General features: G+C 54.2%; 1 protein-coding gene across 8 annotated transcripts in view; it reads left to right on the forward strand.

Annotated features, from left to right (window-relative positions):
* Positions 1–23,782, forward strand: part of PAX5 (paired box 5) — a gene marked incomplete at both ends in the record, with an annotated part of 152,272 nt that overhangs the window by 110,232 nt on the left and 18,258 nt on the right. For 5 of the 8 annotated variants that reach the window (XM_079791276.1, XM_079791278.1, XM_079791280.1 and 2 more), the window contains one exon: positions 16,048–16,149. The exons of the other annotated variants lie outside the window; for them this stretch is intronic. In XM_079791276.1, coding sequence (XP_079647402.1) covers positions 16,048–16,149 — 102 coding nt within the window. The remainder of the gene's footprint in view (positions 1–16,047; positions 16,150–23,782) is intronic. 8 annotated transcript variants of the gene reach the window in all.

Below are 23,782 nucleotides of genomic sequence, written 5' to 3' on the forward strand. Positions count from 1 at the left end.
CCCAGAAGAGTGGATTGGGAAAGGTTTTCTGAGCAAATGAATGGACGAACCAGGAAGCATTTGTTTGGCCCCAGCTGTATGCCAAGCATTGTGCCGGCACCACAGGGAAACAGATCAATGGGACGTGGTCCCGGCCATGGAAGGGTCCAGTCTAGTGTCTCTACCAACAGCCAACAAACGCTGTGCCGTGGAGCTGGGCACAGGGGCTCTGAGAGCACCGAGGAGGGAAGGCAGAGCTGCGGGTGGGCAGGGCAGGGTGGGGCCTCTTGGGAATGTTTTCCCCAGGAGGTGACATCGATGGAGTTTGCTGGGTGCTGTCGGGGGCACGGCAGCAACATTTGTTCACGCCTGGGGCAAGGTTAAGGCAGCAGAGTGGGGTGGGGGCCTGGAGCCTATACTCCAGTAGGAATGGGGGTCAGCGAGAGGTTCGGACTAGATCCGGAGGCTGTGGGGAGCCATTTAGGGAGGGAGCTGAGGAGTGCAGGTCCTTCTGTAGAGGGACTGCCTATTGGAGGAGGCTGGGCCCAGCCAGGGAGACAGGTGAGGGTGGGTGGCGATGGCAGTCTGAGCTGTGGCCAGAGTTGGCTGTGGATGTAAAGGGGCTGTAACTTGATGATACCCCCAACCTCCACTCCAGGGGCGTTGGTGGGAGAAGCTGGGCCTGTGGGTGCCAGGATGTCCAGGCCAGGCCTTCTTGCCCAGGGGCACCCTGGAGCCTGCTGGGCGCCCTCATTATGCCACTCATGGGCGAGGAGAGACGCAAGCAGCAATTGAGACGCCTCCTGCTGGTGTGCGGAGTGCAAACCACATGAGATCCCATCTTGCGCATAATGTGCATCCGAGGACAAAATTAGATTGAGAAGTAAATGAAGCCGAAAATTTCCAAAGCATTTTCCGTCAAGAAGCTGTTTGATTGCGTGCTTTAATTCTCTGAGCCGTCCTGCCCAGTGGGTTCATTTTGGTGGGGATGGCTTGAGCAGAAGGTGATGGGAGGGGACCTGGGGCCGGGCCCGAGGGGAGACAAGAGGTCTTTACTGCGTCACGGCCATGAGTCCAGGCTCCATGTGGCTCCGTCTCCTGGGTGGCCTGGTTCAGACCTCAAGACGCCCTGTGAAGAGGGTGTTATTGTTCCCCTTTTGTAGACAAGGAAACGGAGGGCACAAATCACGCGGTAACCTGTCAAGGTCACATAAATAGTAGGCGGTTGGCTGGGGTGGCAAGCACTGGCCTGTCGGACTTTAAAACTCAAGCTGATGCACATTTGAATGTTTCCATCCTTTAACCAGAAGGCTCTGCCTTCTTCCTTCTTCTCCTCCTTCTCTCCCCCTCTCCTTCCTCCCTTTCCAAAGCCCAGGAACCCTGGGAGGCAATGCAAGGAGTATGTTCCCATTTTGTAGATTTGGGAAATGATGCTCAGTGAGGTACCGTCATGTGTTGGTAGCATGGTAGCTGGAAGCCAGTGGCAAATTCCGTGGAATCTGATTCTTGTGTGTGGTCCCCCTACCTTCCTGGACCAACAGGGACAATAAATACAAAGATGTGACCAACTCAATCAGCCTCTCTCTCTCTCTCTCTCTCTCTCTCTCTCTCTCTCTCTCTCACACACACACACACACACACACACACACACACACACACACACGGCAAGTTTGGAACCGGCTCTGGGCAGGAACCCAGTGCCCTCCCCTCCCTGGCTCCAGGTCACTCTGGGCACCGGCTCCCTGACAAGGGCTGAGCCCTCTCCCGCTCCAGAGCCCCTGCGGACCTCAGCCAGGCCTGCGGAGCCCGAGGGTGCGGAGCCTGCACCCTTAGGTCGGCTCACAGGGGACACTGCTCTTTCTGCTTCATCAGGAACATCCGAGCCCTGGGCTACTGGAAGAAAAAAACACCAAGAGTCAGTTTCTTGAACTTGAGGGGTGCTCGGTGGAGGCAGGAAAGGGATAGAAAAGCGAGGAAAGGACATTTGGATTGAGAGCCATGGTGGTTCTAGGGCCCAGGCCTGGCTGGGCACGCTCTCTGGGCAAGGCCTGGCCCTCGCAGGGGCTTCTTCACTCACCGGCAGTCTGGACAATCAGAGATTTTCCAACAATTGCTAAATTGTTACACTTGCTTTGTCAAGAAAACTTTTATTCAGATAAGACCTTCCTGGGCAGCCCTTCATTTATGTAAACCAGTCAGAATCGAGGTTCATTGGTTTGGGGGGTGCCAGTCCCCCAGGAGGTCCAGGGGAACACAGCTGGAACCCCTGCCCCGGCTGACCTTGAGTGTCCTTTGGGCTCGGGTGCTCCCCGATTCGAAAGTGGTTTTCAGGCCACTGTGAAGCCCGCTCACAGAACATGTATTTCCTCTGCTCAGCCTGGCTCTCAGTTCCCACCTCTGAAACCCCAGTTCTGACACCTTACGCCCCAGCGTTCCACCTGCCTCACCCCAACCTCGGCCACTGGCGGAGGAAGCTTAGACCAAGGCCCAAGCACACCACCTGCTGCGGTTCGTCGGCTGGTGTGAGGGACCCACTGTACTGGCCATCCTGCCCCGACTGCCCAGCCCCGCTCCCCACCCCTCTGAGGAGCGCTGCCTACTGAGACCCAGTGCCAGGGCCGCCTCCCCCAGGATCCTGCAGCCTGACGGCTGGTGTGGAACCGTAGGTCTGCTCTTTGCTAATTGTGTGGTCTTGGCCAGGACATGTCTTCTCTCTGAGCCTCAGTTTCCCCAGCTATGGTCGCTGAAAGGGTGAATACCCGGCAAGTGGAACCCAGGCCTGACTGACTCCTGCTCAGTAGAACCCCCACCCTGAGTGTTCTCTTCTGCGATCGCATTTGGGGCTCCCGATGGCCCGTGAGGGAGGCAGGGCAGGGGTGATCCCATAGCTGGCAGAGATGCTCCTATACACGTCTCGGCCTCTCTGGGAGGGGAGAGAAAGGGAGGGACAGGCCGGCGATTGGGCAGCCCACAGAGCCAGCCAGCAGGGCGATTTAACGCGTGTTCTCTGCTGCACATGAATGTGCCGGGCACCCTGGGAGGTGCCTCTGTGGGGTAGCTTGGTTTTCCCTGGCAAAGCGCACCTGCCCAGCCTGCCTTCCATGTGGGCCCCTGGGCAGTTACCAGCCGGGACCTCGCTGCGTGGTTTGGGGAAATGATCAGAGGAGTGGCTGGGCTTTCTTGGTTCCAAGTCGGGCTCTCCGTGACATCCACCGCCGTGTTGCCCTCTGGGCCAAAAGTGGACCAGCTGAGCCTCTGGTTTGGGGTTTGTGAAGAGGTCAGAAGCCTGGCCGAGGCTTTTCTGGCTTAGACTTTACTTGTTGACGATTTCTTAAATAAACGGGCCGTCAGCTAGACAGATGTGGTAGGCAGAGAACTGGGTAATATGCCTTCTTCACGTCTCTAGCATCATTTGATTCCCCCTGTGGGAGACCTGGGATTAAGACTCTGGTACACAGATGAGAATGTTCAGGGCGGGGAGGGGACCTGCCTGAAGGCACAATAAAAAGGCACAGAGCTTTCTGACCCCGAGTCCAGGGCTGGCTGGGTCTCATGGGCCTTCACACTCGGTCTTCCAGCCCTGACCTTACCCTCCAGCTTGAAAGGTTCAGTAGACCCCGCCTACCACGCTTGACTTCATTCCCAACCCATCCTAGATGTATAACCTGGTGGTCAGGACCTTAGGCGGCCTGGGTATCCAGTCCTCCTCCACCCCGCCCCATTTTCTGCCTGTGCAACCTTGGGCGAGTTATCTCACCTCTCTCAGCCTCGGTTGCCTCCTCTGAATATTGGAAGTAATACCACGGCTAACCTTGGGGAGCCCTTTGGGCCAGGCACCTCTCTAAGTGCTTTATATATACCCTAACTTTTTAATCCTTTTGAACAGTCTCAAGAAGGTGATATTATCATCAGCCCCACTTTATAGATGAGGAAACTGTGGCATAATTGTGTCCAAAGTTACAAAACAACTAGTAAGTAGCAGAGTTGGGATTTGAACCCAGGCAGTCTTCTCCCAGAGCCTTTGCTCTGAACCCCTAGGCTCATTCAGCCTTCCAATAACCACCACCACTGCCTCCTACTGCAGCATCAACAACAATAACTTTTGCCCATATATTGCTCTGATGATTTCATGAGATAATGTGCATAAGGCACATAGAAGAGTGTCTGGCAAAGAGAAATTGCTCAACAGGGCCAGCTACCATCATTATCCATCGCACGCAGATTCGGTGATACTGTGGGCACACACAGCGGTGGGTGGCATTATTGACTGTCCTCTCTGTGCCCAGCCCGGTGCCAGGAGCTTTACATGCATTCGTTCATTTAACCCGTGCAACAGTTCTACAAGGCAGATAGGATTCTCTTTATTCAGAGATGAGAAGACAGACACAGAGAGGCTAAGCCACTCGCTCAAGATCACACTTCCAGCAAGTGTGGAACCAGGGGCCGGATGGAGACCGCCAGCCTGGGGCGCTTGTCTCTGTCTTGCCATACTGCCCCCCCTTTTACAAAGAGGCAACGTCCCCCAACCTGGAAGGCCGCTTCAGGGGAACGCAATGCTTTCTGTGTGTTCATGTCCTCCTTCCGTTTCCACTTGGGAGTCACCCATCACCCAGTTTATGTCGACTCCAACTCCCGGGAAGGAGGACTTTGCGAACCGTCAGGTTTGGGAAGTGTGTTCTGCATTAGCGACCTGGAGGTGGGCAAATGGGATGCAATACTGTTGGCCCGGAGTTGGGGAGGGGATTGCGGGACTGTTTAATCTCCACGTTTCACTCTGGCCATGGGACTCCAGGATTCTGAAACATCGTGGGGCAAAGAGACGTTTTCGGTACCCTCCAGCCAGCGGGGAGCGTACTGTAGCGACAAGTGGAGGCATGGAGGTCTCCATCAGCAGTCTAATCTCCGGGCGACCTTTGCCGTTGCCACGCACTGTACGAGGATTCTCCAGGGACACATCCTGGACCAGATGGACAACTGAGCTCTTCTCCACCTGCTACTTACGATTATATGGGTCCCAGCCACCTTTCAAAACACTGGTTTGTCCTATCAGTTTCTCAAATAACGGACACACATCATTATGCTGGAGTGACATAAGTCCGCCTCCTCCTATGACAGCACCCAGCGTCATCTCTGTGGCATGACTGAGCCTGGCCCGGTACAGAGGTCTGCAAGCAGGCGGCTTGCCCTTCCACCCCAGACGGCTGAGGTTGGGATACCTTAAGTCTGATTATATTGTTTCCCTGTCTCCATCCTTGCTGTTCACCTGTCATCTGTCACTTCTCCTCATGTCAAGTTGCCTGGCTCTAGAAAGCTCTCTCCTTCTTATTTTATTGTTTTCAAGCTGCTGGGGCTGGAAAACCAAGCCACTGAGCTCCCTGGAACCGTGTGCCAATGATGAGTGGGTCCCCAGAGCTGGTGCCCGGAGGGGCTCTAGGGCAGGCTTTGTGCCCACCCTTTGCCAATCACAGCCAGATTGTCGGGACTGAGATGGCCCGATGGCGCGTTTTGGTTCGGCGGGATATCACTGTATTTACTGCCCTTGTCAGGGCTGGATGCTGACGTGGCGGAGGCCTGGGGGACCACGGGCTGTGAATCTGTGACTTGACCAAGGTGCTCCTGGCATCATGACGCTGCCCTTGAAAGCAAGCGGTCCCCGCTGTGACAGCTCTGGCCCGAGAGCTGCAGAGGTGGGAGCAGGGGGCAGGGAGGAGCCGTGCTCTCCGAGCACCTTGGATTCATTATTATCTCCCCTCGGAGCCTGTGAGCGAGCCCCTCGGGGGCACAGACACTGTCTGGTTCTTAAGATAAAGTTAATTTTACATCAAAAAGTTAATTTCAAATAAAAAGTAATACATGCATGTAGTTAAATATTCAAACCATACAGAAAAAATAGGCAATGGGAAGGAACTCTCCTTCCCCCAACCTCAGTCCTGCCATTCCTAGTCCCTCACCCCAAAGGGAACAATGTCTTGTGTGTCCTGTCAGTCACATTTTTAGACATCTATCAGCACATAGATTTTATCCATCTTTTAGTAGCACAAGTGGAATCCTACTCTACTTAGTGTTCTTCTGTCCTTTGTTTTATTCACTCAGCAATGGATCTTGGTGCTCTTTCCACAATCCACACATTCAGATCGACCTCACTGTTTTTCAAACTGTGTGTTATTCCATCATCGGGAAATGTCATAATTTATTTAACCCTGCCATTATGGTAGAATCTTGGATTGTCTCCTCCCACCCCTCCCTCCCTCCCTCCCTCCCTCCCTCCCTCCCTTTCTCCCTCCTTCCTTTGCTCTCATAAAATGTAAAACTGGGGCGTAGTTTTCTGTGTATTTCCATAGGTAAAGTCCTAGAATTAGAATTGCTGGTCAAAGGGGAGGTGTGTTCTGTATTTTGCAGTTCACCCACTAAAGCAGAACAGTGCAGGGAGGTGGGTGGTAAAGGCACGACTCTGGCATCAGGTGGCCTCAGTTTGCATCCAGCTCCACCTCTTTCTAGCTGGGCATCTTATCTGCAAATTGGGGATTATAAAGATTTATCTCTCCCAGGGTGGCTATGATACTTAAATGAGATGATACACACAAAACACTTAGAATGGTGCCTGGCACATGGCAAGAGCTGAACAAATGCTAATTGTTGCTGTTGTGGACATTACTGTTACTATAATCATCATCTCCCCGGTCCTCCGGAGCACTCAGGAAGGTGCTTAGAACTTAGTGGTAGGTACCAGACAATGCATGCGTGTGTGAGCGAAGACGTGAGCTGGCCCCCAGTGGCCCCCAGCGTTCCCCTGCTGAAATACTGGCTCCCCTCGCCTCCGGAGCAGCGCCTGTCCTGGCAGGAGGCCCGGGGCCAGGAGAGGCAGCGCTCTGCAGCCTTGCTCGTTAGAACCCTGCCTTTGTCGGTTTAGTAGGTCAAACCAACATTGCTAGTTCGAGGACGATCGGGTCAGAACTGTGCATGGGAATATTGACTGGGCCCCAGTGTGTGCTCTAAAATGCCAGGCAGGTGAAATTCAAACACCCTCGGAACTGAAATACAGGGTCGGAGCCTGGAAGTTTCCAGTGACTCCAGGGAAGTGGCCGAGGTTGGTCTAAATGAAGGACTCGGGAGAGTAGAGACTGCAAAGTAAACAGTGCCCTGATGAATGAGTCGTCAGAGTTGCCTTCTCGGCTCTCCGATTCCAGGTTAGATCTTTAGCCTGGACAATTAAAGGGAGGCCAGTCAGAGTTAGTTACAGGTGGGGATAAAGTAATTTTGAGAAAAGAAATTTAGGGTTATTGTTTCTAAGTAAATAACACCACCTCCACAAATGGCTCATATACCTGTCATTAGCAGCCAGCCAGGTCCGCTGTAATGACACCATACGGCTCATCGGCAGTGAGCATGTCCATTGTGCACAGGCGAGTTGGGGTGTAACATCACTGCCAGCCTTTCCCTCTACGTGTGATACCCACCATGCACCTCCCGGCTCAGCCCACTCTTTTTAAAAATATATATATATTTTATTGATTTTTTACAGAGAGGAAGGGAGAGGGATAGAGAATTAGAAACATCGATTAGAGGGAAACATCGATCAGCTGCCTCCCGCAACACCCCCTACTGAGGATGTGCCCACAACCAAGGTACATGCCCTTGACCAGAATCGAACCTGGGACCCTTCAGTCCGCAGGCCGACGCTCTATCCACTGAGCCAAACCGGTTAGGGCTCAGCCCACTCTTCACTCATGGCAGGTCTGGACAAAGGGAGATGTCAGAGCAGCCCCTGTTCCAATTGTCACACATTTCAAACGCCAGCTGGGAGGAAGGAGCCCAGTGGTGTACACACTACGTGTACACATTCGCCGGGGTTTTTGTGGCAGGACCGACCCCTCCCTGTGTCCCGTGTGCTGGGCTGTTTCTTTCCCTCTCCCCTCAGGTGACCGGACCCTGTCATCTGCTTTGGTGTTGGTTGAAAATCTCAGCGCATGTCACTCAAGCACGGGTTGACTTTTTTTCTATAACAAGCGTCAAAGTATAGTTTTTAAAAGTTAAGAACATAACCCATGTGTTATGTAGAGGGAACACCTGTGAAGATTTCATTCAGCTCACTAGAGGCCCAGTGCATGAAATTTGTGCATTCAGCGGGGGGCAGGGGGCGAGCAGGCCTAAGCCGGCAGTCGGACATCCTTAGCGCTGCCGCAGAGGTGGGAGAGGCTCCCGCCACCACCACTGTGCTTGCCAGCCATAAGCCCGGCTTCTGAGTGGCGCTCCCCCTGTGGGAGTGCACTGACCACCAGGGGGCAGCTCCTGCGTTGAGCGTCTGCCCCCTGGTGGTCAGTGCACATCATAGCAACCAGTCATATTGCTGTTCGGTCGATTTGCATATTAGCCTTTTATTATATAGGATAAGTTAATGAGGGAACCTATAAAAAGATAAAAGTGGTTCCAAGAGCATTTCAGAATCCAGGGGTTTATATTGTCCAGCGGGAATGGCATTTGAAAAAAAAAGTTCAATAAAATTGCTAGATTAGATACAAACTTGGGTAATATCCTATGGGTTAACTTTTGGGTTATCTTTTCTGCCTGATAGACATCTTCTAACTTCCCCGTGTCTGGGCTCTAATCAAATAGTAAAGAATTGTCAAACACAGGTACATTCTCTTAGAGGCATGAGTCTTGGGTGTGCCTGTTACATTGAAGGCTGTGCTTCCCACCTTTAGGACCTGTTTTTGAAAGTTTTAATAATATTTCTTTACACCCAAAAAAGGTTTCTCATGGTTCCGTGACTCTGAGGAAAGGCTTTCTGGGAAAATGTTCTAGAAGTGCCTGCCGGTTTGGGTGAAATGGTTGCACTGAGACAGAATCGGAGCTTTGGCTTTGGAGCCCCCACTGAGTTCCTGCGTGGCTCCACTTTGTCCTGCAGGGTGGGCTGAGTGGTTCCGTGGCTGGGCGCTGGGAGAGGAGCCCTGACAGGCAGTCCAGTCCAGAGCGTGGAGTCTGGAGCCTGGGAGGAGGTTGGAAGGAAACAGGGGAAAGGGAAGAGCCAGCTGACCTGGGAAGATCAGGACCACAGAGAGGGCACCGGGGAATGGCGAGTCGGGAGGGGCTTGGGGACTGACTGGACATGAGGGAGGAGGGTGTCTTGAGGCTGGCATGGCTGGGAGGCTGGTGCTGTCGCCCACAAAAACAAGGGAGATGGCAAGACTTGAGGGCTTTGGGGGATGGATAAAGGTTGAAAATTGACAGTCTGAGGGCTAAACATGGCCCTTGTTCAAGTTTTCTTTGGCCTTCCTGTATATTTCAAAAACTGGATTAGCGCCAGCATCCACACAGACAGGAGATTCCCAAAAGAAATGAAACCTGACTTCTAGCTTCTTTTGCAAACTAGCCAGAGCTGAGGAGGGGCAAGGTGGGCAGGCACTACCCAGCTCTACAGCAGCCAGCACCAGCCTCCAGTGCCATCAACGCGGCAGCCAAGTGATGCCTCTGACTTAGGGAATGTTGGAGCAGAAAACCCCCGAGAGACCATCTGTTCTCTCTGCTTGAGCATTCCGGTGGGAAAACCAAGGCCCAGAGAGAGGTGGAACTTACCTGAGGTCACCCAGCAAGTTACCGATGCCCCTTCCTGGAATGTGCAGGCTTCCTGGGCATTAAAAGTCCCCAGTGGATTTGATCGCCATTTTGTGCGAGCGTTTGCCTCTGCCAACCAGCTCCGCCTGGGCCTCGTCTGTGGAGGTGGCCCTCTTCTGGGCAGAACCTCCGGCCCAGGGCTGTCGAGGCGGGCAGACCCTCTCTGGGCATCGAGCCACCGCCAGCATCCTGCCCCCACCTCCCATGTTGTTCACGATAACTCACGGCTTCTCAGTGGCTTTCTCTCTTCTTCCCCTCGCTCACACGCAGTCAGGTAGGCAGAGGGGGGAGTTCGGCTGGTGCCCTGTGGTATTCAAAGTGAAGGGCTTTCACACTGTCAGGGTAATGAATTCTGTAAGGGTTTGAAGAGGGGCTGGGAGGATCTCCATGTCATGTGTCTGGGAGTGACAACCCCCAGTGGTTAATTACTGCCACACGATGAGAACCGAGCTGGTAGCAAAATGAGATAAGTTCATTATGAGCTAAATGTGAAGTTAATTGGATTCACATTTCCCCCCATTAGTGCACATAGAGAGAGCCTACCTAGAAACGGGCTGTATGAAAAAGAAAAAGTTGCATCTAAGCAGAATCAGATAAATCAGGCCTGTTTATTTTGTGGAGTTCGTGACAAAGGGCTTTCTGAGATGTTGGTGAGACAGGAACCAAAGTTGCTTTCAGATGGTAGAACCAATGTCTGATTAATTTCACCTCAGCAGCGTACAGCCATACCACCCTGAACGCGCCCGGTCTCCTCCAATTTCATCTTGGCAGGTATTTCTGAGCACCTACTGTGTGCCAGCCAGTGCCGGGGCCTTGTGTTGACTGATGGTTGAGCATCCCCAGCCTTGGTGACGTGCCTGAGACATGTTAGAGAAGGGACTGAGAAGGTGAACGTGCCCATACTCTCCAAGGTCACAGAATCCCCAGCTCACTGCCGAGAGCGTCCTCACAGGCCATCAGAACAAATTTGAGGCTTCACTCCACGCTGGGTTTTCCCACCGGGGTGTCCAGCCTCGACTCAGATTTGGATAGGTGTCCTTAGGAAGTCCCAGGCAGCATGATGAAAACAAGAGCGGGTGACATTTATGACGTCCTGTATCAATCAGCTATTGCCACAGCACCGATGCTTAGCCAACCACCCCAAAGCTCAGGGCTTAACACCACCATGGTCTCTTCCTGCTCCTGCTCCTGCTCCTGCTCCTGCTCCTGGGGGTTGGCTGATCTGGGCTGGGCTTGACGGCAGTTGTAGGTTGGGTCCATCTCTGCTCCCCATGTCGCCCTTCCTCCTTGTAGTGGCTGGCCAGGGCCTGCTGTCACGGCGAGGGCAGAGGTACCGAGGGGCACACCCAGCACCCCAAGCATGTGACAAGCTTCTGCTCGCCGAATGCCTGCTCACGTCCCGCTGGCCAAAGCCAGCACATGGCCGAGCCCAAAGGGAAGGGGCAGAGAAGCAAGCTGCCTCCAGGAGGAGGAACTGCAAAGGGTTTCTTTTTAGGTTTTCATAAAACTAAATTAATTTGGTTTTACTTACTCTTTTAAATGATTATTTTTAATTTATCTGGTTCTTAAAAGTTTAATATTACATTTTCCCTACATTTTTTGGAGTCAAATTACCACTTACTTTTCAAGATGATGTTATAAGGATGGGGTTAAGGGTTGCAGCCAATAAGCCAGTCTCCCACAAGGCTCAGGGCTGGCACTGTGCCACGTGTTTACATGCTTCTCGCTGACCCCCAGAATGCCCCACGGAAGAGGCATGTTTTGTTCTTGCTGCCAAGGTGGCACAGCACGGGGTGCAGCGTGCCGGTTTGCCAGCCAGACTGACTGGGTTTGAAACCTGCCTTTCTTCCTTACCATCTGTGTGACTGTGAGCAGGTTACTTAAACTTTTTGTGCCTTAGTTTCCCCACAGCAGAATAGGGATAATAGTAGCTTTCTAATAGGGCTATTGAAGGAATAAGTGGATAATAGTTTTCTTTCTGTGTTAGCTGTTGTTTGCGCTAGATTAATGTTGGCTATTATTAGCCTCATTTTACAGACGAGGAAACCGAGGCTCAGAACGAGGGAGGAACTCTCTCAGGACCACGCGGCCCTGAGCGGTAGAGCCAGGAGTGGAGCCTGGCAGAGGGGACGCTCCTCATTGCTGTGCTCTGCTGCCTTCCTGTGCTTTCTGAGCTGCGGTCAGCGCCCTGTGACTTCCCCTCCCGGTCTCATGAAGTTGACTGGGAATTTTACAAGCCGTGAGGATTAAGTGGAACAATGTCTATGAACTGCCTACCCCTGTGCCTGGCACAGAGGTGGGAGGGGCTCGGGTACCCGGAGACGACACAGATGCCAGTTGCTCCCTTCTTTGCCCACCGCACCACAGGTGATAACTCAGACTCTGCTTTGGTGGCCAGTCCAAGGAAGGGACGTGCAGCCTCAGGCGGCAGCCTCTGGGCCTCGGCACATACGCTGGGTGGAACTGGAGCCGTGGACAGTACAGGGGAGCCCCCCGTGACAGGGGACTCGGAGGCAGAGTTATTTGTCAGATTCATGCGGCCAATTGTCAGGTCCTCACTGTGCACAGGGAGGAGGGACGGGGGATGGAATGAGTTCCCAGCCGGATGGCCAAGTCCTGAACCGCTGACACCAGGCCCACCGAGGCTGGAAGCACGGAACACAGCCTGCCCCTGTCCAAGGAGACATCGGAGCCCTCCAGGCAGCAGCTCACAGTACAGAGTTGATTGTGGAGGCTCCAGAGCTGTGGGCGCAGTCGAACTTTAAGGTAGAAAAATCTACTCACAGTCAAATTATCCTTCGTGTGTATGCACGCACAGACCAGTATGGGCTCCTGGCTATCACTGAGCTCAGAGCTCTTGTTGAAAATTGGGAAAGGCTGGTGACCAGAGCAAAAGGCTTGCCCAGTGTCCCACAGCAGTTCAGTAGCAAAACTGGGGCTCGGATCAGTAAAAAGGCCTTGGATGGCGAAGTTATGAGCACTTGCTGTGTGCCCGGGGCTGTGCAGGCCTGCCCCCGCGGAGACTAAATACTGATGAGTTCATTCCCAATGGACACCCACCTTCTGATCTGGCTTCTGACAGCCCATCTTCGACCACACCCTCTTTCCTGCTTTAATCTGCCCACCCTTTCCAGCTAACCTCTAGTTCTCAGCCCTCCTTATTGAATTTTCTCCCACCCACCCCCTCCCACACCCCCACCCAAGAAGCTCAGGCTGGAGCTCCCCAACCTGGGGTCAAATCTCCGCTCTCTTTCCTACCAGCTGTGTGACCTTAGGCAAGTGACTTCACGTCTTCCTTCCGCAGTTGCCTTTTTTAGAAAGTGGGCACGATCACTGCTCAGCCCTGAGAGTGGTTAGGATGATAAAGCGAGTTAGTGTGTAGAAAGGAGTAAGCACTAGTGCCTGGCACTAGTCAGTGCTGTCCTATCATTACTGACATCATCACCTCCACCTGTTAGTGACGGTGCCCCTTTGCCCTGGGAGGATTGGGGTGGAGAGCAGGGGGACCTTCAGAAGAGGCAAATACTTAAAGGGCCTTGAAAAACTTCAGAGGAGCTGGCTCTTGAGGGTGGCATTTGAAGACTGGATGAAGGCTGAGTTGGTGGGGATGAAAGAAGAGCAGGTAGAAAGGGAGCGGCAGGAGCAAGGGCGTGGGGGCAGGAAGGAGGTACGGGGCAGGTGGGGAATGGCTGGGGCAGTCAGAGTGGCTGAGGCTGGAAAGGTCACAGGTGGGGGACACAGGTGGAGGGGGGCTTTGGAAGCCAAACTGAAAAATCTGTACTTCATTGAGTCGGCAGCAGGGAGCTAGTGAATCTGGAACGGTGCTGGTTCTCGGCACCCGTGACCTGGCTGTCTCAGCAAATTTTTTTTTTTAAATAAATATATTTTTTATTGATTTTAGAGAGGAAGGGAGAAGGAGAGAGAGACAGAAACATCAATGATGAGAGAGAATCATTGATTGGCTGCCTCCTGCACGCCCCCTACTGGGGATCGAGCCCATAACCCAGGCATGTGCCCTTGGCTGGAATCAAACCTGGGACCCTTCAGTCCACAGGCTGAAGCTCTATCCATTGAGCCAAACCAACCAGGGCTCAGCAAACTTTTTTATTGGTTCTCATAAATGAGCTGATTTGCTTGTGATTTTTCCAGATGGAAGGTATAGCCAACTAATGATAATTTTGATGTTCCCCACCCCACAATGTTTATGTCTCTATCTTGCCTTCTTGTACTGGCTAACACTTTCAGAACAATTTTCAGTAATGACAGGTTTCCTTGACATGTTCTTGACTTTAATAAGAAGGCTTCAAGTATTTCACCAATTTGGTATGATGTTGACTCTAGATTTAAGATCAATATCAGATCAAAGCAGCATACTCCAATTCTTATTTACTAGGAGGTATTGTGAGGAATTAGTATTGAGTTTCAGCCAATGCCTTTTCCATAGCTTTGATAGAATCATATGTTTCTCCTCCTTTGATACATTCAAATGCTTTCCCAACCAATGCTTTAATATCGATCATCCTTGTATACCCCAAATAAGCCTTTTTTGGTCATGGTATACTATTCTTTTTCTAATATTACTTGATCAGTGAGATTGATTTTTTTTGCATGTATATTGATAAATTAACAGAACTATGTGTCCCTTGAAGATATGTAATACTTTAAACAATAAAATAAGACTTAAAAAGAAGATCTTGCTCAAAACAAAAAACTTGTTCAAGAAGCTAAATGAATGAGGCATCTTATTTTTAAAGATAATTTTCAAAAACTTTTAATGTTTCTTCTAAGGTTATTAGGCTATTCATGTTTTCTACCTCTTCTTGAGTTAATTTTGATCATTCATGTTTTTCTAGAAAATTCTACTTCAATTGAGATTTCCACATTTATTAGTGCCGAGCAGCCATACATTTTTAAGTGGTTTTTAGCATCATCTCTTCCATATCTCTGGTTGTATCTCCTCCGTATTCCTAGGTTCATCTATCTTATTGGTCTTTTCAAATAACAATTCTTGGTTGTATTTATTGTTCTGTCTGCTTTTCTGTTTCCTAATTTGTTATTTCCTGCTTTTTCCTGATCAATTCCTTCCTCCTCCTTTCCTTAGGTTCACTGTATTGCTTTTTTAGCCGGCTTCTTGAGTTGAGTGAGGCTTTGGTGAGGCACTGATTTTTCAATCCCTTGCTTTTGGAATCAAGGTTATAAGCATGTGTAACAGTGGCAGAAATTATTGGGGTTCAGTCCCCGTTGAAGAAAGAACCCCATCCCAGGAGCTGGAGAGCTGGATTCTAGTACCAGCCTTGCCTCAAATCAGCTGTCTTTAGGCACGACCTTCCTCTCTCAGGACCCTCTCATCCATCTCAGGCAGCCAGGCGAGCTCCCCTGCACCAGGCCGCCTCTTATCAGGACAACACCCTCCGTCCCCCAGGAGGCAGATATGGCTTCCTCTGATGTGCTCCTGGCTCTCATCCCAACACACATAGCCACAAAAGCTGCGCAGTTGAATTTCATTCTCATGATGGAGCCAATGAGCAGTGGGGACCGTGTGGCTGGAAGGCAAGGCTCAGCCTGGGTGTCCCCGCTGAGACACGTGGGGCCTCTGGACACGGGGTCAGAGGCACGGCCAGGTGTACGTGCAAGGCAGTGGCGTGGAGTGGCTAACCATGTGGACTTTGGCCTTTCCATGTCTAGCATCCTGTAAAATGGGGGTAGCATCAGTACCTTACCTCAAAGAGTTGCTGAGGGTTAATTGAGTTAATAATTTAAAATACTAAGAACAGACCTGGTGTCTTGTCATTTCTATGTTAGCATTTTTGGTTTGTCATTGTCATTAATACATGGAGGCAGATTGTGTGGGCGGTGAATGGGGAGTCACCCTGCTCTCCAGAACCCCGCAGCCTGCAGAGGTGGGCACGCTCTTGCCAGTGCCTGCCTCCCGGCCCCGGTGCCCAGCACAGTATCTGGTATCAGGAGGCGCTTCCTGTGCCTTCATTGAATGAGTGACTGGCTCAGGCCAAAGGCAGAAGAATTCCGTGAGGACCAGAGCTGTGGGGGTTTGAGGTGGAGGGAGGCGTCTGAGCTGGTCTCTGAAGGCGGTGACGTTGGGCCGGTGCAGCAGGAGCAGAGGGCACAACAGAGCAAAGGGGTGGCGGTGCCGAAGCCCAAGTTCTACTGGGGGCAGAGGGCAAGGCGAGCCGCTGGAGCTCCGGTTTCCCAGGGACACAGCAGAGCCATCCTGTTCCTGCTGCGTGGAGCCAGGGTGGCTGGAGGTGTGCGTGTGCGTGTGTGTGTGTGTGTGTGTGTGTGTGTGTGTGTGTGTCCATGCGAGTGACGTGAGGAGCTGGGGGCATGTTGGTGTTCAGCGCCCAGACGTGACAAATGTGCAGATGTCCGGGGAGCTGTGGACACGAGCAGCTGGCTGCGGAGACGCTCACCCTGTGATTTGTTGCTTTGATTCCTCAGGCCGAGACTTGGCGAGCACGACCCTCCCCGGGTACCCTCCGCACGTCCCCCCCGCCGGACAGGGCAGCTACTCAGCCCCGACGCTGACAGGGATGGTGCCTGGTGAGTTTGCATCGTTGGCGTCTCCACAGCAGGCAGCGGATGGGGTTTCGGGGGGGCATCTCCCGGAGCAGCCCCGGTGACCTCTGTGCTTCTGAGAAGTGGACCTGAATAAATCAGGCGGAGGTCCGCACTCTCGGCCAGCCAATGGCGGCACCCGGGAGGACATCAGAGAGAGGGGGGCGATTGGCTGTCACTCAAACAGCCCTCATTGGCCACCCGGGAAGTCTGAACACAGAGGGGTGCAGGACCTGGTCGCAGGTCGCCCAGCCTGGGGAGTGAGGGCCCTCCCCCACCCTCTCCTCCCACCTCCCTTCCCCATCCGATCCATGTGACTTGAACACAGGAGAACCCCGAGGCGCTCCCCCGGCCTCACGCTTTGGGACTGAGGACCGTGTGCTCAGGACAGACAGGAGGCTGCCTGGTGGGTTTGTCACTTGATTCTAAACTGAACACCCGGTGGCCCTTGAAACCTGCTCCCCCCGGGCCGGCAACGTGTCAGTTTCTTTCAAGACAGCGGAAGGGAGCCCACCACGTGCCCCTCCATGCACAGCACAGCACACGGTGCTGTCCGCGGGCTAAGGGCATGAGCGCAGCAGGGTACCCCAAGTATCCGTTTTTTAAAAGATGTGTAAAGAAATGATTGGGGGGAAGTCAGGTTGAAATGTTGTTACACTTCCTTTCAGGGTTCGTGTGGTCCCGTGTTTTGAGTCATTTACAGGGGCCACACGGCTTACTCCGTCCTGGGGGTCCAGGGGCGCTCCTCTCCCCGCACACACTGCTGGCTCTCTCGGGGCGTGTGGAAAGCCAGCTGGTATTTCTCCCCTTTCCCACCCCATGGACTTCTCTTTGGAGCCTCACAACAGCTCTGAGAAGTAGGAGGGTGAATCGTTCACCTGCTTTCTTGCTGAGGAAATTGAGCCCAGAAAGGGGTTGGGACGGGCCCAAGTCAACCAGCAAGTAGGAGTCCTGAGCAGTGTGAACCCCCCTTAGACCCAGGCAAGAGGAACCTACTCTGGCCTTATAAGCCCCTCCCCCTGATGGACCATGGAGAGTCTGCAGGGCCGAGGGGATCTGTCCACCTGGTACCCAAGCCCCTCCTTCGAGCCCACCCTCGGGGCCCTGTCCAGATAGCACCAAGACGCTTCCAGCATCTTCCCTGACTTACATCACAGGCATGTGCACCCCACGACTGAGGACTGGCTCTCCGCGGGGGTGTGGACGGAGCTCGGGTGTGAGTGGGTTTGGGGAAGGGAAGCAGGGCAGGTCGTAGCTCAGGTGGCTCTCCCATGCAGCCAGGTCCTGGCACAGATGCCCAGGGGTCCCGGAATTCTAAATTCACTCCTGCTTTCCAGGTTATTACAAAGATGTGTTTAACAAGGTAGGAGGATGGAGCATGTTTCATTTAACGGTTTGTTAGCTTGATGTATGGCTTTTAAATATGAGACATATGGGAAGTGGCCTCCGTGTGTACTCCCGCCCTGGGCCGTGCCAATGCGGGGAGGCCTGCCAAGGTCACACCTGCGAAGCCTTTGCCTTTTCTGCTACAAGGACGGGCCCGTGCAGAGCACGGGGAACGCGCAGGCGTAAGGGAAACAGGTGGCGGGACACACCCCACCCCGACCTGTCCCAACCGTGAACAGGTTAGGGCAGCCTCGGGAGATGGGTCCCAAGCCATCTCCGTTAGTGGCCCCTCGAATGTATGCAGCATTTGAATGAATGCAAAGTGCTTTCCTGGGAGCCCTCTGATGGTGCCACCCCGCGAGGTGGGCCGGTCTGGGGTGTAGCCCCCCGTTTTCCAACAGGAGAAGCTGAGGCTCAGAGCAGTGAGGGGGTTTCCCAAGGCTGCACAGCTCGTGCCGGGGTCTTGGCCGGTCAGTTCACACTCCTCCCTCTGTCTGTGCTGCCGTGCGTGCTCTGGCTCATCAAGGCAAGCTTCTCAGTGACGCCAGAGGGTAGGCGGCAGCATTTTGGCAGCTGAGGCCACCAGCTGCCCTGCTGCCTCCCCACTGCCAACGCCGAAGAGGCCATGTTCAGAGAGCAGCCGAACTTTCCCGAGCTGATCCAAACAGAGCCTGCCCTCCGGCCCCCATCATCACTCCAGCCCTAATTACACGTGGCCATGGGCCTGGCCGGGCCCCCGGGGGAGCTGATGGCAGCTCCTTGCCCGTTGGTGGTGGCAGCAGCTAGGCAGGGGCTGCCGCAGGGTTGGCCCGGGGCGTGGTCCCTGAGATTGTTTCCAAAGTGGAGGCGGGGTGAGTACACAGTGTCCTCTTGTGCATGTCTCTCCCCTCCCCTCCCTTTCTCTGTTCTCCCTTCCTCGTTTTCTCTTCTCACATACCCCAGCACTGTCAGGGCTGGGAATCCCTACGAGGTGGGCACGGTGCTTGGTTCCTGTTCCTCAGTGTCCACATCACTGTCACGGCTTTGGGACTGTCTCCAACATGGTTTCCAAATGTGCCCCTTGGACGGCTTCAGGGACATCGCGGGCTCGTATGCACGGTCTTTGCAGGAACTGCCCCAGGGTTGGCTCGCAGCAAAGATGGCCCGCCTTTCAGCAGTGCGGGTCCTTGGCCTGCCATTCAGGCATCTCCATGGTCTGGCCTCAGCTTGCCTTTCTGGCCTCCTTCCCCAGCCTGTCCCCAGCCCTGACGGCTCCTGGTTCCCAGCACAACTCACTCTTCCCGGTCAGTGTCCCTCTTGATTCTGTGCCCTCAGCTTAGACCACTTCCTACTATGGCCTGTGAGGATCCAGTGTCACTCGTCAGGGCTGAACATGCATCTCACCTGCCCCATGAAGCCTTCTGGCGTGGCCTCCTCTGGGGATAGAGCCTTACACTTGGCTTTGTTGTGCCACATGGCACACTGTGTTGGTGGCCCAGCTAGCTATGCCACTGGGAGGTGACCTCATTGAGGACCAGGCCCTCTGCCTTACTTGTCTTCTGCACCCTTCGTGGACCTTAGCACATAGTAGGTCCTTTTGTGGGTGTTTGCTAAGGGAGGGAGGCCCCCCAGGGCTGTAACAGACAAGATGCTATTTGACAGGAGGCCCGAGGAGTATGGTGGGTCCCTCCAGCCCTGGCACTCTACTTGCCATGGATTGGGACACATCATTTCTAGGGGCCTTTCAATTACATTGCTCAGTTAACTGACGGCTTTTATTTTCTTTGACAGTAGGAGGTGAGGGTGAGGGTGAGGGTGGAGCAGGAGCTTGGGCTAGTGAGGAGGTCTGGAACAGCAGCAAGAGGCGAGCAGAGACAGGCCCGCTGCTCCCTGGCGGGAGGAAGGAGAGACAGGTGTGATTCCCTCTGCTTCCAGGGTGCATCCCCGCCCCGCTGCTCCCATGTGACTGGCCCAGCCTGCCCTGCCCCCCTCATCCCTGTGGGTTTCACCTCCTCAGAGGGGTCTTCCCTTTGACCCAAAATGTATTCGTTTCCTATCGCTGCTGAAGTGAGTTGCCACAAACAAGTGGCTTAAAACAAGGTAAATCTACCACCTTTCAGGTCTGGAGGTCAGGGTCTCACCGGGCGAAGGCCCACGTGCAGGCAGGGCTGTGTTCCTTCTGCAGAGGAGAGTCACTCCTTCTCCAGTGTGTAGATACTGCCCAGATCGCTTGCTTCGAGGTCCCATCTTCATCGTCATCTTCAAAGCTGTCACTGGGCTGAGTCTTTGTCCTCGGCCCACTGTTGCCGCTGGTTCTCTCTCCGGCCTCCCTCTTCCACGCATAAGGCTCCTTGGGGCTTTATCGGACCCACCTGGGTAATCCAGGATACTCTCCTTATCTCCAGGTCAGCTCATCAGTAACCTTAATTCCCCTTTGCCACATACCCTACCATGCTCACAGGTCCCAGGGTTAGGACCTAGGCATCTGTGTTGGGGGGCTGTTATTCTGCCTACCACACCGTCTAAGCCAGGACCCCCACCACTCCTCTCTTACAGTGTCCCGTTCTTTCCACTCGTGATCCTAAGCACAAGGGAAGGAATTTCAATCAGTGCTTGACTCCTTCCTCGTGTGCCTTCCCCTCCGGTCTGTGCAGTCCACAGGGTTGCACAGTCCCAGGCTATGTCTGCTTGTTCGCCGCCGTGCCCCAGTTCCTGGCTGAGTGCCTGGCCCAGTTGAAATAAGAAGGGGGGTTTTGGGCGGGGCTCCAGCAAGAGCTCAGCCCAATGCTGGCGCAGCAGCGAGGATGCTGGGCAGCGGCCTGGTGACACAGGGAGGCTGGGTGGTTAGGAGCATGGGCTCTGCCTGGTTCTGAATCCCCGCCTGCTTCTCACCAGCTGTGTGACGTGGGGCACGTTATATGACTTCTCTGTGCCCTAGTTTCCTCCTCATCGATGAAATGGGGACGATGGTAATAAGAGTGAGCATGCAATGATGTAAAATCTGTAAGAAGCCTTAGAACTTTGCCTGGCACATATTAAGTGCCATGTAGGTGTTCATTACAATGATGCTGCTGATTGTGTATATAGGGGACTGAGCTGGGTGTAGCGGTGAGAAGGCAAGCCTAGCTGGCATGCCTAAAGCTGGCCTGGCCGAGTTGGCGTTAAACTGTGGGCTGCCCAGCAGAGCTCACACCCCATGGATCAGTGGGAGCGGCAACTAGAGAACCCAGTCACAAACAAGAGTGTTTCCAGGCAGGAGTGGGGCAGACGCTGAATGTTGCAGGTCTGAGAAAACAGAGGGGCACCTGGGGTTGGTCCGCCGTGGCTGGAGTGGGTTCGCACGGGTGGGGGCATGGCCGCCAGCCCAGGCTGGGTGAATGGGGTTGGCCGGAAGGGGACCTGATTGAGGAGGAGGCTGGTGGCCAGCACGATTAGGTTTTGGACTTGTCACCTTTTGGAGGCCAAGCAGACATCCGGGTGAGGTCCCTCTGCAGACAAGTGGCAAAGCAGGTCAGGAGTGCAGGGGAGGGTCTGGCCCAGAGAGAGGGAGAGCTGTGGAGTTGCCCCAGGAGAAGTGGGGGGTACCGTGGAAGGCGTGTGGCTTCACCACTGCTTAGCTGTGTGACTTTGCACAAGCTCCAAGACCTCTCTGAGCTTGCCTTGCCTGCAGTAACTGAGGCCCCCGCCCTGTGAGGCAGGGCAGGCCCTGAGGTCTGGAGAGGAGATGTGGGTTTCTTTTGTCCACCTTAAGCCCCTCCCCACTTTGAGCAGCAGGTCTTGGGGGCTAGGGCCTCAGCACCAGGCTGGGAAGCGAAAGCCTGGACTGTGGCGGAGCTCAGCCAGAACCCCAATGTATGATCTGGCTTGTCATTTCCACTCGGAGCCTCCTTGGGCGGGTGGACCAGGGGTAGTGCAGAGGTCGCCTACCTGTTGATCATTTCTGACTCTTTGCTGCCCTCTAGTGGCCTCCAGTCACTCTGCCACATCAGGAACATGGACTTGACCCCAGGAATGCCAGGCGTGGCTAGGATGAAACGGCAGGTGGCTGTTCATTTGTTCCTTCATTCATCCTTCAAACATTTCCTCAGAGACACTGGATGCTAGTTCTGAGCTAGGAGTGGTGTTACAGACACAGCTCCTGCCCTCAGGGAGCTCACAGTCTAATTGGGGAAACATATAAAAAATCAACCTTACATGGGCATCAGGGTGTGACCAAAGCCTTGGGGTGGTGACAGGGATGAGCAGGAAGGCAGGCTGGGCCTCCTCCAGCACCGAAGCCTGAACCTCTGGAAACCTCTGGGGCCTGAGGCGGTACAAACTGCAGCCTTGACAGGTGGCAGGCTCTGCCTGCGGATCTGGATGGGGTCAGAGGTGAGGCTGCTGTGCCTCCCAGGATGGAGCACCTGGAATGGTCTGATCTGGACCGTCTATGTGACCGGCTCCGGGAACCCTGCATTGCAGTGACTCTGGGACTGGAGGGACTCTGATGAGACGTCTGCTGCATTGGGAAGAAAACAGTTGCAAAAGCAACGACGTCGAGCTGGAAAGCATGCTGGAAGCGTGAAGGTTCCACTGGAGGGTTGCCGGGGGACATGGCCTTGGAACCTCCTGCTCTCTCTTAAAACAGGAGGCGGGAGCTCGGGAGATGGGATTAGGGGCTCCGTAGGGGGCCTTCTGGTCCTGGCATTCGAGGGCTTCTCAGTCTGTGACGTCCCTGCCTGCTGGTGTCACCTCCTGGCAGACTGGCGGGCTCCCTGCCACCTCTGTTCTAAGTGGGCGGCAAATGGTTTCAGGTTCCCTTCAAGTCTGGGCTGTGACGAGGGCAGTGACGCGGGGGCAGGTTGGCCTGGTGCAGGGAGAAGGGTGCAGGTGCGGAGTGTGGGTGTCCTGAGGAGAACGGGTGACCTTGCTGGGCATCGGGCCCTAAGTCCTGACGGCCAAGCCAGCTTCCAGGAGATAAACCCTCAGGACTGGCCACGGGCGGCAGCCCAGGTGTGCACCACCTTACAGAGCAGCTGCCGGGGCGCTGTCCCCAGCACCAGCCACACAGAAAACGGCGGAGCAGCCTGACCCCGAGCCCCCGGGGTTTGGGGGCTCTCTTCTGCATTGCTTCCGAGTACTTCTTGCCAGAGGGCCTTCCAAGACTGCTGGGTGGCCTCTCTCCCTGGTTATGGGGTTGAGTCCTGGTTAGAGCCCTGGGAGGAGACAGCGCCCTGCAGGGTCCAGGGCTCAGACCACCTGCCCAGGTCCTGCAAACAGCAGGCGCTCAGTGCATGTAGGTGGCGTTTATTTGAATGTGAGCATGCCCCTCCCTCCCTGCCCAGTGCCGAGCCGAGGCCCAGAGTCCAGCTGTGCAGTAAACAGGCTTCAGCCGACTTCCACGCCCCCGCTCGCTCCTCCAATATTTGCTCGGGCTCCTCTGGAAGACACCGAGACAATGGCCCTTGTTACCCTCTGTTTGAGTTATTTATTTTTTTCACTTTTCCCTCCTTCCCCTCTCGGGGGACTCGCCTCTCGCCCTCATCCCTCATGTTCTCCCTTTCACTTGACTGTCATTCTCATTGTCCTCCCGGGGCCGGGAACGCAGGGTGACAGGCAAGGGGAGCCCAACCGGGCCGGGAGGCTGGAAATATAGTCATTAATGGGACCCGCGAAGCCCAGATGTCCTCCCTGAATGCGGGTAATTTGTTTTTAATGAAAAACCACGCGGTGACCCTGAACAAATGAATTTTCTTTATAAGGAGTCTATGTGCAACGGCACAAATAAAGGGCCCGGATCGGGGAGACGCAGATCCAGGGTGGAAGAAAGAGAGAAAGGAAGAGGGAAGGAGTGGAGTCGAGAGGAGCAAGAGGGATAAAGGAGGGAGGAAAGGACATGTTAAAATGACAACTATGCTATCGTGTCCTTTTGTCTAAGGAGCGCGCTCGGGTCACGGGTGCCGTGGGCACGGTCCTGCCCGGGCAGGATGCTCGACAGGGATGGCCACTCTGAGGTCCTGTTCACAACGATGCGAAGAATAGGAACCACCCTCTGGACAGATCTCTGCTGGGTGCAGGCCTCTGCGGCGTGTGACCTCAGAGGGTCCCCACTGCAGTGTTCGGGGGGGCATGGCTTAATTAGTCCCACTTCTCAGAGATGGAAACTGAGGCTTAGGGAGAGTGATTTGGTGAAGGTCACCCAGCCAGCGAGTGGTCGAATGCAGATGGCAAGGGGAGGGCTTTGCCAAATTGGAGCTTGGCTCTCAGAAACACC

Source organism: Cnephaeus nilssonii (genome assembly GCF_951640355.1).
Source record: "Cnephaeus nilssonii genome assembly, chromosome: 14".
Lineage (NCBI taxonomy): Eukaryota > Metazoa > Chordata > Mammalia > Chiroptera > Vespertilionidae > Cnephaeus > Cnephaeus nilssonii.